Source organism: Hirundo rustica, chromosome 2 (assembly GCF_015227805.2).
Source record: "Hirundo rustica isolate bHirRus1 chromosome 2, bHirRus1.pri.v3, whole genome shotgun sequence".
In the NCBI taxonomy this organism is placed as follows: Eukaryota; Metazoa; Chordata; class Aves; order Passeriformes; family Hirundinidae; genus Hirundo; species Hirundo rustica.
The window spans coordinates 29,984,820-29,998,229 of record NC_053451.1 but is presented as its reverse complement, the minus strand read 5'-3'; the positions used below and the strand labels follow the sequence as shown (position 1 = coordinate 29,998,229).

General features: G+C 43.8%; 1 protein-coding gene across 1 annotated transcript in view; it reads left to right on the top strand.

Annotated features, from left to right (window-relative positions):
- Nucleotides 1-13,410, top strand: part of TEAD4 (TEA domain transcription factor 4) — a 50,656-nt gene that overhangs the window by 9,860 nt on the left and 27,386 nt on the right. The window contains exon 2 of the mRNA XM_040056425.2: nt 4,191-4,445. Within this exon, the coding sequence (XP_039912359.1) occupies nt 4,439-4,445 (7 nt within the window). The 5' untranslated portion in view covers nt 4,191-4,438. The remainder of the gene's footprint in view (nt 1-4,190; nt 4,446-13,410) is intronic.

Below are 13,410 nucleotides of genomic sequence, written 5' to 3'. Positions count from 1 at the left end.
CCACATCAGAAGAAAACTTTGTGATTACAAATTCTTCCACAGGCAGAACTTAAAAAAAAAAAAATTAACAAGTACTAAAATACTTATTAATATTAGAACATTAAGTAATACAAATCACCATTAAAGTCACCAGGCTGTATGCACATAGTTACTATTGAATGGAAAACAGAAGCAAATGGAAAGTAGATCCTAACTGAAACATTTGCATTTTGTTAAATAAGTTACTAATGAACATTATTGAAACTTTTCTTATAAATAAGACATTCAACGTTCTCTTGCTTCTGAAAAATCCTCTTGTTTTGCACCTGATTGCTCATTAAATGGGAAGCGATTCCACTGCCAGTTTTCCAATTTGCCATCCTAGGAAAGCCATTTATCCCGGGGTTTAGCCCCCGGCTTCTTTTCAGTTTGCTTTGTTTAGTTTAAAGAGTGGTCATCTTGGCCACCACTGAGTTCAGATCAACAGTGCAGGAAGCAGAAGGCTTGAAAGCGTTCAGCCAAAGCAGAGCCCGACAGATCAGATAGCACTCAGCCAGGACTCCCTGAATTACTGTCTGCTGCTTCTGGCAGAGTCTTGCCTGGGACTGCGCATGGAGCTTACTAGTTAAGCAATACTATTTAAGAAAACTTTGCTGGCCTTTCAAGCCTTTGGCATCTTAGTGGTCTAGAGGCATAGAGTTATAAGGATTTCCATGGCCATTTCTTCAGAATTTCATGGAATTTCTTCAGAAGTTGTCCAATAGAAGGAAAATTTTTGCTAGTGTGCTCTCTAATCTGAGTAATTACAGATGTTTTAGCTGGAGGTGGCCAAACGTCCTCGATTTTATAGTCTGTATGGTTTTTTGTTATCCATCAGGAATGGCTTTAGTACCAAGAAGAGAAAGCAAAATCAGGACCCAAGGTGCAGAAAAGTCAAGATTGACCACAATAGCACATTTTGGTTCTTGCTAACCTAGCTGTAGCTTGAGATAAAACTAACATTACTGGGCAAGGCACAAAAAGTAAGAAGCATAGAAAAACCGTATCTGGTCACTTCAAGGTTTATATAATTTCTACTGTCACTGCTATTATGTTCCACATCTCCCTTGATTTACACCAACGCGAGAGAAAGTTCACATATTCTGTCTCTTGCTTTGTGGATTTCTCTTAGTGTACAAATAACATCTGCTCAAGTCGGTGCAACTTTTCTTTAAGGCTTGGAGAACAACGTCTGGAGAGCTGACACTGCACTGAATAGGACGAGTTTTCTCCTCCAGTTTTTCTGGAGCTTGCATTAGCATGGACCCAGATTTTCTTGTGTCACCAAAAGCACTTAGTGCAGATGCCGAGCCTTGTGAAATATGAAATGATCGGGCAACAGCTCCCGGGGTGTGAGTGTGGTGGGGGGAGGAGAGTTATGCTTCAGATATATTTATTCAGTTTCAGCTTAAAAGTGTGCCATGATGAAATCATCTGCTAGGTATTCCCCTGTGTCAGCATGGACACTAAGGAGATGAAAATAACTGGTTTCAAAGTAGATGCTTTTTATGGTCATGACGGTCCTTCATTCCCTAGGAGATGACTTTGCCTGTGTGCATTGCTGGGGGGATTTGGCTTGACAGAAGAGCTGTAGCTTCCAGTGACTGTGGCTTTGGGAGTCCTGTAGTTGAGCAGTTGGAGATGTTTTCCCTTGGTGTGAAGCCTGCTGGCTCGTGTGAGATTTGCAGCTCCCAGTGCAGGTGGTATGATGAATACACTTGCTGTCACACCTTGGGTTTCCTTATGAACTCTCCATTTTTCAGCCTGTCACCACAAGTGAAAACCAGCCCAGGCCTTATGTTTGTGGATATTTTAATGTGCGGTAACTGTGGAGGGTCTGCAGAGCCTTCAGGGACTAGGGGTGCTTGGGGAAATATGAAAAGAAGATTTGGAACAGGTGACTTCTCTTTCCCTGTCAGTGTCTCCCTGTGGAAAGCTTAAACCTCTACACTGATTCCCTAGCAGGACAATCTCTTAAATATCCATGTAATTTTTTCTTAGCATCTGTCGGTGAAAAGGGGAATGTCTGGTGAGGGAAGCAACTGTTACCCTTCATTTCAGGGTCTCTTAAAGTCACATTGCAGGCCTTGGTGCTATTCACAGTGCACGTGGGATGTCTGTCCCCGTGGATAAAAGCCAAGTGTGAGTTCCCCTTTCTGCCCCTCTCACCTCCCATTTTATTATTTCTTTCCATGTTCATTAAAGCTCTGAAACTGTACACTGTGGATCAAGAGGGTTGAAATAATCTCCTGTAGGTGCTGAAGTGGAAGGATGGGCACTGGTAGGCCATTCCAGTGATTTGTGTGTTTCAAATACCCTCACAGGAAATAAGTCATATACAGGGTTTTCTAAATGTCCTTGTGAGCCATTTGTTAAAACGCTGCACAGTACACTGTGTCTAATTACTTGTCTAATTTATATTGTCTATACTGAAATTAGTCAAAGGCACAGTATGGTCTTACTTGTTTCCTTAGCTTTTGGTGGGTTTTGGAGATGTAAAATATGCATCTACTGCTTTTGGTGGGTTTGGGAGGTGTAAAATATGTAAAGTCAAGTCATTAAGGAGCAGCAAAACCTTCAGAGAGCCAGTGTTGTCATATCTTTACAATTTCAGGTTTTGAAATGTTAAAGCTCTTTAAGAATTTCAGCTTTTATATTAAAAAAAAAAAAAGATCTGGTCATTATGGTCTTTGAGAAGATTTTAAAAACACAAAATCCATAGAGATAAGAAACTAAAGAAAGACTTGAAAAAAGTTTGTTAGAAAAGTTTCTGGAGCTGTGAACCCTGAATTTTTGAAGTTCTGAGGTTGAATGAACGGACTGTTTTCCCTCTATATCAGCTGGGGCATGGCATAACTGCACGCATTTATTTTTTATAACTATTTTTTGACAAATGCCACACCCAAATTTCTTCTCTGTTCCAGTTCACATTTTCACTGTGATATTTCTGAGCTAGAGAGTTGTCAGACCTCTCTCCTTACTCATGTTCAGTGCAGGTTTGATGGTTCTGTTGCCTTTGAAAAAAGTCCTTATTCTGATTTTCTTGCTACCCAGCTCAATGTGGTGATAGAGAGGGGAGTTTTGAACTCTGGTTGGATTCTCAAATGCTGGCTTGTGAACGTTCTTTGTAGCCCAGATAACAAAGCTATTAAAATGATAAACAAACAGCTTTGGGATTAAGGCAGAAGAATGATGTGTGTCTTTAGATGCCATTTGTCTCCTGCCTGGTTGACTGGAAGTGTTTGTGTGGTCTGAAGTCAATTTCTCAATGAGTGTTTCAGCAGCTCCACTCAAAGGCTTCAGCCTCTCCTGTAGGCATTTATAAGGGGACTGTAATTTATTGTAGTTTTCAAGAGCTAGCAGCTGCCTGCTTAGGTTCAATGAGGAACCAATTTCTGCTCCTGCTCAGTGGCAAATCTAATAGCCTGAGACTAGTAAGTGATGAGGGGGCAGAGAGGCAGAGGAATCCGGAGGGATTTGCCCTAAGTCGTTCTGAAGGTGAGCAGTAACAACAGGCTAAGCACCTTGGTTCTTGACCTGCAACCTGGTGCTGTCATCCCTGCGCTCGTGGTGCCTTCTGCTCCTGCCAGGATACGGTGCTGGGATTTGGAAGGCACTGCATTACACTGCCTGGCTCCAGGAGCGGCTTTTTAAAAGCACAGCTGATCCTTGAGAAGAAATGTCAGTGTTAGAAGTGACACCAGCTACTAACTCTGATCCAGTGAAACAGTATCTAAGAAAATTTCAACCCCAGTGCTCAGTGATGACTGGATAATTCATCACCGCTTTATTCTGCATAGTCTTTCACACAGACTGAGTCCCTCTATGTGTGCTTCAGAAAGTTAAATAACGGTTACACGGATAATGACAGTCCAGGGAGAAAACAAAATAAAGGAGATAAAAACACGAGAAGAATCCTCTGATGAGAGGTGGGAAGTGACAGAATTAATGAACCGAAGAGAGATTGGAGCAGGCTGTTTTTCCGAAGGATTTGTTGAATATGTTTTCATCTCCACATAAATAAAAACCCAACGTGTGGCTGAGTTATCGTTTAAGATAACCTTGAAGTAAAACCCCTCCTAAGCGAGCTTTTTAAAAACTTTTTTTACTTTAGTATCTGCTTTTCCCCAGCGAGGAGGGTTTCTAACCGTGGGATGTGCTCTCCACTGCAGGTTCCGAGTCCGCTCCTCCGCGTGGCACCTTGGAGTTTCTAGCTGGCACCATTACCTCCAACGAGTGGAGTTCTCCCACCTCCCCTGAGGGGAGCAACGACTCGGGGGGCAGCGAGGCCTTGGACAAACCCATCGACAATGACGCCGAGGGCGTGTGGAGTCCGGACATCGAGCAGAGCTTCCAGGAAGCGCTAGCCATCTACCCGCCATGCGGCCGGCGCAAGATTATCCTGTCGGACGAAGGCAAGATGTACGGTAAGGAGAGAGGGAGGCCGCAGCGCAGCGCCCCAGGCAGCCTGCCCTGAATTCCCTTCTCGCAGGTGCTCCCAGGCTGGTGCTGTTGGTTGCCTCGAGTTGTCGTGTTTAGGAGAGTCGGCGTGAGGGTTTTGGCATTCGCGAAGCAGAAGGAGTTACAGGTATCTTTTTCAGGGGAGATCTCAGAGTTGAACACGTTACCGAACTAAGTTTTATATATAAATATATATGTACTAATGGCTTCATGGTGTGACAAAGCATACTTTCATGGTATCTCTTGCTGCTGTCTTCACTGCTCTTTTTGGAGATGAGAACAGGTAGTGGTGCTACAGGACAGAAGTTCGGCTCCTGAACCCCCTAATGGCTCTGCTGCTGTGCAAACACCTACACTTTTTTAACTGGCTACACTTTTCAGATCTTAGGGGCAAGAGTTCTGTGTACTCCTTTTCGTTGTTGTTTGCCTTCTCATAGCACTGGCACAAGTGTCTTTCCCCTGTGGGCTCTTCTCATCTAGCTAACCTAGATACTCAGCCCTGAATACAGAGGCTCTGGCTTGCAGCTGCAGCAGAAGTCAACTTTATACGTGTCAGACATGCTTTTGAATTGTTGTTTTTTTGGTTTTTTTTTTTCACCTTTTCCACAAGTAAAATTTCTTTTGATTTTGTTAACAAAAACCTGGTCTGGCCTGGATTCTCTAGCTGAGTATTGCAAGAAGCCACCTGGTACTTCTGCGACTGAAATGCAAAGCAAAGGCTGCACACCCAGTATTTGGTTTTAAGTCCCAAGGTGGACAGTTTCTCAAAACACCAGCAAGGATCTTATAGAAGACCAGTCTCTTTCTACCCAGTCAGTGCTTGCTTTCCCCGCACCCCCATAGATTGTGATCTTCGTGTTTTAACCGGCCCCATCATGGGCTGCCCCGTGCATGCCCTGGAGCTATCTACGGAGCACTTCACAAGTCATTCTGCAGGTTTCTGTCCAACCATCAGGCCATTGTTCCCTGAGCTAGGGAATGGATTGCCCTGACTGTGGGAGCCTGGGTGGGGTCTCGTTTACATGGCCTTATCTGCAGTGGATGGTTTTACTGGGTACACACATCATTGTACCCGGGAAGAGCAATCCAGGTTGGATAAGGCTGATGATCACCCTGAGGCTAATAATCTAGGGCCAGTATTCTTGGCAGACATAGTGGGCTGCGCTATCGAACCAGCCGGGGAACGGATCCAGCTCAAAACTAGCACGGTCAGAAAGGGGAAAAGAGGTGAACGTAAATTTGGATACTGCCCAGCTGCTTGTGCTGGTATTTAGAGAAAGGATGGTGAGATTGGGAATGAGCAGCCATGACTGAGGTTAAAGACTGCTTCTTTAGGGACTGATTCTTGCTTAAAACATTACTCAGACTAAAATGTTACTTGAGAATCCACTCCCTGTTTATTAAGCATAAACTATTGACATGCTCTATGTCTGCACTGCTTCTCATGATGGGTGATTTTTAAAATTACTGGTGAAAAATTAGTTGTGTTTTAAGACTGTATTCATTTACTGAACATTTTGCACTGTCCCTGAGCTATTTCAGCTTTGGAGTGAATGTGTCAGAGCAGAGAGTGAAAAGCAAGTAAAGAAATGAGAGCAAAAGTGAAGTACAAAGGCTACAGAAACCAGTGAGACTTAGCTGGGCCTGGCTTAGCGTGGGTTGGTGTTTAGTGGCACACACCTAGCTGGGTGCACTGGTGAACTGCAGAAGGTAAATAACCCTCTTGCAGGGTGAAAAGTTTAGGGTAGGCTGTGGGAGAAGAAATGTAGAGCTTTTCTGCAAGCCCTCCCCCACTACTCCGAATGGGACAGTGTCCCTGCTTGCCTCCAGTGCACCTGTTCCTAGTGTGGATGGTTGGTTCAGCGTGCTCCTGACAGAACCCAGGCACTGATTTATGCCCTCCTTTGCTTACTCGTCTCCAGGATCCAGGCCAAGGAAGTGGGGCCCTGTCTGGGATCTATAGAAAGATATGACCGGGCAGGGAGAATAAATATAGTCCCTGATTTCATCCTCAGCACTCACAAGCCAGCTTGTGGAACAGGGCAGGCTCAATGTGGAGCTGGCCCTGCCTCTGAAGGGATGGTTATTTATCCACCCTGTGGCCAACTTGCACAGAGCTCTCCAAACCAAGGGGTGAAGTGTTACAGACACCTGTATATGCCCCTTTCCCCTGACAAAACTGGCACCATTTCACTGTTTCTCACTGAGGAGAAGCTTGTGTGGTACTACTGTTATGGGCAAGATGTTCCAGGTCTCAGAATCTCTTCTGTGTGCAATTTATGCTTCTCATCTTTTGTGAGGCAACCCATTTTCAGTTCAAAGTTGGCAGCTTTTAGCTGAAGTGTACTAAGGCAAGATGAAGAATTTGTGCTGTTTTACTTGAATGCATCAAAAATTGTATAGAAAGATGTGTTTCAGCCTCTACACAGCCTCCATGCTCATGTTTCCTTCCATGCCTCTTCAAAGTCGGCTTGTTTACAGCTCTTTAGACTGCACTCTGCAGACTGCTGAGTGAACAGGATTCCATCTTCACACCAAAGTCAGCCAAGCTCTTCTCTGTACACTGATAATCTGTGTCTCAATGCCTTTGCTGCCTTTCCTTTCATTATCTTTCTCCATACTAGACCTGCTCCATTGATTGCAGCCCGGAGGCAACATCCTGACTGAGTAAGCTCCTGCCAGAGCCTGCTCTGGGTGCAAGCCCCCACTGGCCTTTCCAGCAGGCTCTGCTGGCCACCTGCTTAAGGCACAAGCAGCTGTCTCCTGTGATATGGCATGCTGTCCTTTCTCCTAATCACTGTGTTGACTTTGGAAGCATTGAGTCTGGGGCACTTTCTGCTCTGGTGCCTTCTGGTACCACTAAGGTCTTGCAGAATAATTTTAGGAGTGTTGCCTGCTACAACACAGTGGGGGTACAGTGTTACACATCTGTCATTTATGTTTTCCAACTATGTTTTTCCATGGGAGCAATCGTATCTGTAGCATTTGTACTAAATAATCTGTCACGGAATTGGGTGTTGGATATCTCCTGGCGTCTTCAGTACTGATGTAGAGAAAATGAGAGGGAAAAAGCTTAGTACCTTTGTGAGATTTGCGTGGAGATGCTAAATAGACCAGATCTCCCAACATTACTGAGAGCAGAGAAATGAGATATAGTAGCTTCCAAAATGATACTTTTTTTTTGACATTACAAGAGATACAATAAGATCTTGGAAAAAACTAATTACTACCTTAGCTGTCCAGTGTTCCCTTCTGCTGCAGGAACACCTGACTTGGAGCACCTTTCTGCAAGAGGAACTAGAATTGGCGGCAGTTTGTTAGATGGTTGTTCTGAAGGAGTCAGTAGTTTAGCAGCTGCTTTTCAAACAGCTCAGCCATCTCTGTGCTGAGCAGGGAGGGGCAGACAGCTGGGGGCAGTCATCCGTCTCCCAGGCTGGTGCCATCTGTTTGTGAATTGCTGATAGGAAATACTTAGAGATGTCCAAACCTTAGAGGCTGAGTGCTAGAAGAAGGACAGTCAACCATGTTACTAGTTAAAATTTGGAGCAGGCAGTGGACCACAGAGTCTTGCTTTTACAACACGACTTAAGATGGGATGGAAGGTCAGTCTGATGCTAAAAGCTACCAGGTCACAGGTGGTGCCTCCCACCCCTATACTGAAATGACTAGGTAGTTTTGCAGGATAATTACTTTAGCTCAAAGGGATAAGCTATCTTTATATGTTTTCCCCAACCTCAAAGAGTCACTAAAAGTAGAACTGAAAAGCAAATGCATAAATCCAAAGAAGCATAAAACATACGCTGCATGTCCCAGTTCATAAACACTTCTTCTTGAGGGGAGGAGGGAGCAGGGTTGTTATTTAAGATATGGAAACCTTCAAGGTGACAGTCTTCAAATTGACAGCGTTCCTCTATATTGTAGGTCAGCATCTTACCTGATGATGTTTCAATCAAAGCTATTGAAACATGCTGAGAATGTGCTCAGTTGACCCTGAACTGAATGTTCCAGGTAATTGCAAAATTTGTGTTTCAGCTGTGATTTCCCTCAGAGAGACAAGTCTGAAGTTCTACCCCTTCCACTGTTACAACCTAGTGAACTCTAGATCAGCCCTTTATCCCATGATTTTGGAAAAATAAGGAATCTTGTATTTTAAACACTAGAAGATAGACAAAACTTGGGTTGGTGGACAATTGGTCAGGATGCAGACTTTGCCCTCCCCTCTGGTGGTAGGTGTAATGTTTTTGGAGTTGCTTAATAATGAGGTTTTGTTTCACTCAGCCCTCTTTCAACTCTGCTTTTGTGTGGCTCTGGTTCTTTGTTGTTGACTGGAGGAAGCCAGACTTCTGGAGACTTTAGCAGTGGGTTAAACTTCTGCTGGAGTTTGTCATGCTTTTCCTTCCATCTCCTTTGTGTAAGTCAAGTTTATGGCTCTTTGTGTTAAGCTGTACTTCAGTTTAACTGGTGTTTTCTCTGAGAGTGTAAAAAGGAAATATTTGCATGAATTCCAAGCATTTTCTGAATATTGAGAAATTTGCCACTTTTGAAATACCAACCCACCAGGAATCTTCTTGCAGTTAACAGTACTGGCTGTGGCATCTTTCCTTAACTTGATTAGTACTGAACATAAACATAGTAGCAATCTTACTGTGTACTACGTGTTATCAAAATCATTGTGATTCCTTTTGTGGGGGCTTCGTTCTGTTAGCCCAATAAAGGACACATATTTTTCCTGTCCCTTTTGATTTTAGCAGCTTTGTAATCCCATATTTATCTGTCAGTCTTGAAACCAAGTGAGCTATGTAGCACTACATTTTTCCCATTGTATATGTCTGCAGCCACAGAGTTTTCATCACATCAAAGTGACTTCCTTCATTGGCAACATTGCATTACCCTTATGCATCTTCCTCTGACTTTCATTTCTAAATTTCAAATTTTTAGTAATTCTCCAAGACAAGAGCTGATTTGTAGTGGTGTGTTGTCAGGAAGGCGCTTGTTTGTTTGTCTTTTTTTTTTTTTTTTTAACTATAGATAACACATTCAGTTTAATTGACTTCTAATTTAGTAGGCCAGCTTCATGTTTTGTAGGTGTAGCCACTCACCCGCCTTTTAAGTGAGAGACTGTTTATATTTCAATTTTCAGCCTTTTCCCTTGGTGCATGTTATTGTTTTGCTTCTGCTCTTCTTCTGGATAACTTCACACATTTACAGTGGTTTTCTGAAAAGTTTAGTTTTAAAAAGCCTTAGTGTTCTTTTACATTTTAGAACCCACTTCCTTCTTTCACAATTGGGATCAATACTATCAGTTGCTAATTTGCTCTTGCCAAATACCAAATGTTAATTTCAAATACTTGAAAATTCAGATTGAATTCAAAATCTGGGAACAAAAACCCGATATGGAAAATGAAAATTAATAGTGCCCAGTGACTTGTTTGAAAGAGAGAAGAAACCCAAGTGCATGTAAAGCTATCTTCTGGACAGGTTTCTGCAAACACGTTACCAGAAAGATCTCAAAAACATGGAGTGAGTTCTGAGAAGAGCAAGCATACCAGACTTAACATTGAGCTCTGGGAGTTGAAGGGACTGATTTAGGAGGAAAGATTAAAGTAGCTAAATATACATAGCTTGGCTAAGTGATGACTGAAAGGTGGAGGGTGGGGGGACACATAATAACAGTCTAAAAATATTTGAAGGGTGTTAACATTTAGGAGGGAGAGGGATTTTATGTGGAACATGTGAGCGTGACTAGGATTAATGGGGGAGAAAGAGAGAATATAGGATGGACATCAGCAAAAGCTTCAGGACAACATGGTGCTCAGCTCTGAGGGATCTCTCTCCTCTGAAGAGCGAAAATGGAAGTGCCTTTGTTGGGGACTTTTAAAATTGGATTAGACAGAACTATAGGGATTGTATTTGTAAAACTGGTCCCAAAGAACCGGTGTGTGTGCATGTGTATCTGTGTTCTACATGAATGAGAGGAGGATTCCAGATGAAAAGTGCAATGGTTTTACACAGGAAACCAGAGAACAGTGGGTTAGGTGGCTTTACACTGTAAATGTCCGCACTTCTTTTGGTAAATTGTTAGTATTGTGATTCATACTACCTGTGGTTTTGTGACATGAGCACGTTTATTTAACTGATTGACGCAGGAGCCCTTCCTTAGGTCTGAAACAAAAAGAGCAGACTTCTAGGTAAATTCCAGGAGTGCTTTGTCAGAGTTTGTCTTCTGTCAATTAGCCGAACATTGAGTAGAGAAGGATGACAACATTTCTCAAGAACGAGTGTGCATATACATAGTCATTATGCAGATCCTGTGGAGATCTGGCCTAGGAAAAATGGAGCTCCCTTACTTCTTCAGCTGTCACGTGAACTTTCTTTTAAAGTCTCTTTCTTAAACAAAACCAGTGTGAGACAACATGACCTTTCCATTTTCTAATGCCTGAAGTGAAAGGAAGCTGCTTGCTCAGAAAAAGCCAGTATAACAGCTAAAAGAACAAGCAGTATTCTCATTCATGTAGGATCCAGCTAATGAGCCCAGGAGAGGACTAGGGCTGTCTATTGGTTTAAACAGTTGCTCATTAGCTAATCCATAACAAACCCTGTATTGTCTGTGTGTGGTGAAGATCTGGGCAGCAAAACTGGGAAGGCTGTGTGCAGTTTGTGCCCAGACAGATGGTCTTGTAAATCTGTTGGTCACTGGCAGGGCTGACTGAAACCTCTGGGGCCTGGGTACACCTGCTGCTGAAGGGTGCACAGCCAGCAGCTGCTGCTCATTGCTGTCACCTTGAACTTGTGACCCATCTTCTGGGTTCTCCTTCACATTCTCAGTCTCTCTCTCCATGCGCATAAACAGCCAGAGTCTTGCTCGGTCTCTGGCTTCTTGAAGAGGAAATGGCACCGTTTTCATGTAAAATGCCTTTAGAATCGCTCCCCTTTCCTCTTGGGTTCGCTTTGTGCAGTAGTCACAAATGCCTTTCCAGGAGCTTTGGTCAGAGTCTGCGGGCAGGAGTGAGAGCAGGGTAACCAATGCTTGGTGAGGTAACCCAACAGCAGCGATGCCCAAGTTGTTGACCGCAAGTGCTGCAGGCACCAGCCCGTTTCTAAGCATGGCAATGTCGCAGGGAGGTGCACGAGCACGTGTGGCATTCAGTTCCCTGACAGGAGCATTCCTGCATATAAACACTGCATCGTCGTCTTTGGTGGTAGAACCACAGAAAATGGTGCTGGGAAAGACCTTCAAAAATCATCTCATCTGCTCCTGGGCCCAGAGGCAAAGCCAGCTGTGCTTGAGATGCTCATTTTTGATCCCTTATGGCTAAAGCTGTGGGAAAGGGATGTGACAAATCTAGATATAGAAGGTAGCTGAAGCACCTAGATATGTGCAAATTTCCTTCTGGACCCATGTGCATTTTTAGGTATCTCTGCAGCTTAAATAGTTTTGTCATCCTCATGTTCCCACTCTCCTGCCTTGGTCTTCTGCATGGTTGCCCAGTTATCCATCAGGCTTACACTGTAAACTCAGCCAGGGAACAGGTACTTAAAGAATCTGCAACAGAATTGTTCTGGTATTAGAAGAAAGAGAGCAGGGTGGGAAGGAACAGGGAATATCACAAGCCACTGCATGGAATTTTCATAATCTTGGCAGAATTCAGGTATTACCCAGACCAGTCCCTGGGTGGCTATACAATTATTTACTCTGTGTTTCTGCTAGGTTTTTCTGTTCACATTCTCTTTTCACCTGTTACAGAGTATGACATCTTTAATGCCTATTCTTGATAATGTTGGGATGGTGTGGAACTGCTGTGTTGAGACCGAGAGTAATTTCCTTCAGAAATGGTGAGATGACCTTACAGGTCACAGCAGAAGAAAAGAGGGAGTTGCCACTCCTCTTTCCTTGCTCCCCTGCTCTGCTTTCCCGTTCTTTGGGCAAACTCCAGTTTCTAGCAGACTCCTTGGCAGATTGCTAAACTGATAGCAAACCATGTCGGCAAAATGAGCTGGACAGATTTCCTCCAAATTAGAGTTGAACTGACCCATGGAACAGTTTGGTGAGAGGGAGGGAAGGGGAAAGGCAACCACGTTTTTTGGGAGTGTCCGGGCATTGTTTTTTTTTAAGCTGAATCTATAATTTAATGGCTTAAAGTCATCACAGGCAATGACTGCGCTGTAAATCATGATGCCATGAACTGGAGTGGTGGCAGCCATTCCACTTCAAAAATCAGTTTTCATTTATTCAGGTCGGTAATGTAGAACTTGGACTGATGGTGACTGGAGAACGCTGTTGCAGTTAAACATTGGTTTCAGTGGTAGCCTCAATAGTCAAGTTTCTCTGAACCCGGGTCTTGGTGAGTAAAGCGTCTTTGTACCTCAGTGAGGTCGTTCTCAGGTGTCCCGAGAGACTGAAAGCTGTTAGTTTGACATGCTTCTCCATGTAGGATTGTTATTGGCTTTTCAGGTGTTATCTGATACTCTCCCTGGCATACGAAGGACTCATGTTACTATCTGCAGCTGCTTTGGTGTGTGATTGTGGGATTTCCCGGCCAAACTGAGTCTAAACATTTTCTGTAGGATTCTTATCAGTCTTAACCCCGGGAAGTACCAGAACAAGTCCCAGCTCTGCTCCTTTCGCAGCCCTTAACGTGTACATGGAAGAGTACTTATGGGATGGATTAACTCACATTTCTGCGGCCTGGGGCAATAATCTGGGGAAACACAGTTGATGAGGACATTCAATTTATGCACTGAAAAGCACTACTAAAGACAGAGGTGTGGCGAAGAGCTGCATAGCCTGGAGCTTCCCATTAGGCTGATGGGGAGGGACTTCTGCCTGCATGCATTGTTGTGCCTTAGAAGATGCTCGTCTTTGCAAGGACTAACTCCACACGCCCTCGGGGCAGCAATTGGAAGGCAGTTTAACGCTGTTTAGCCTCTGGA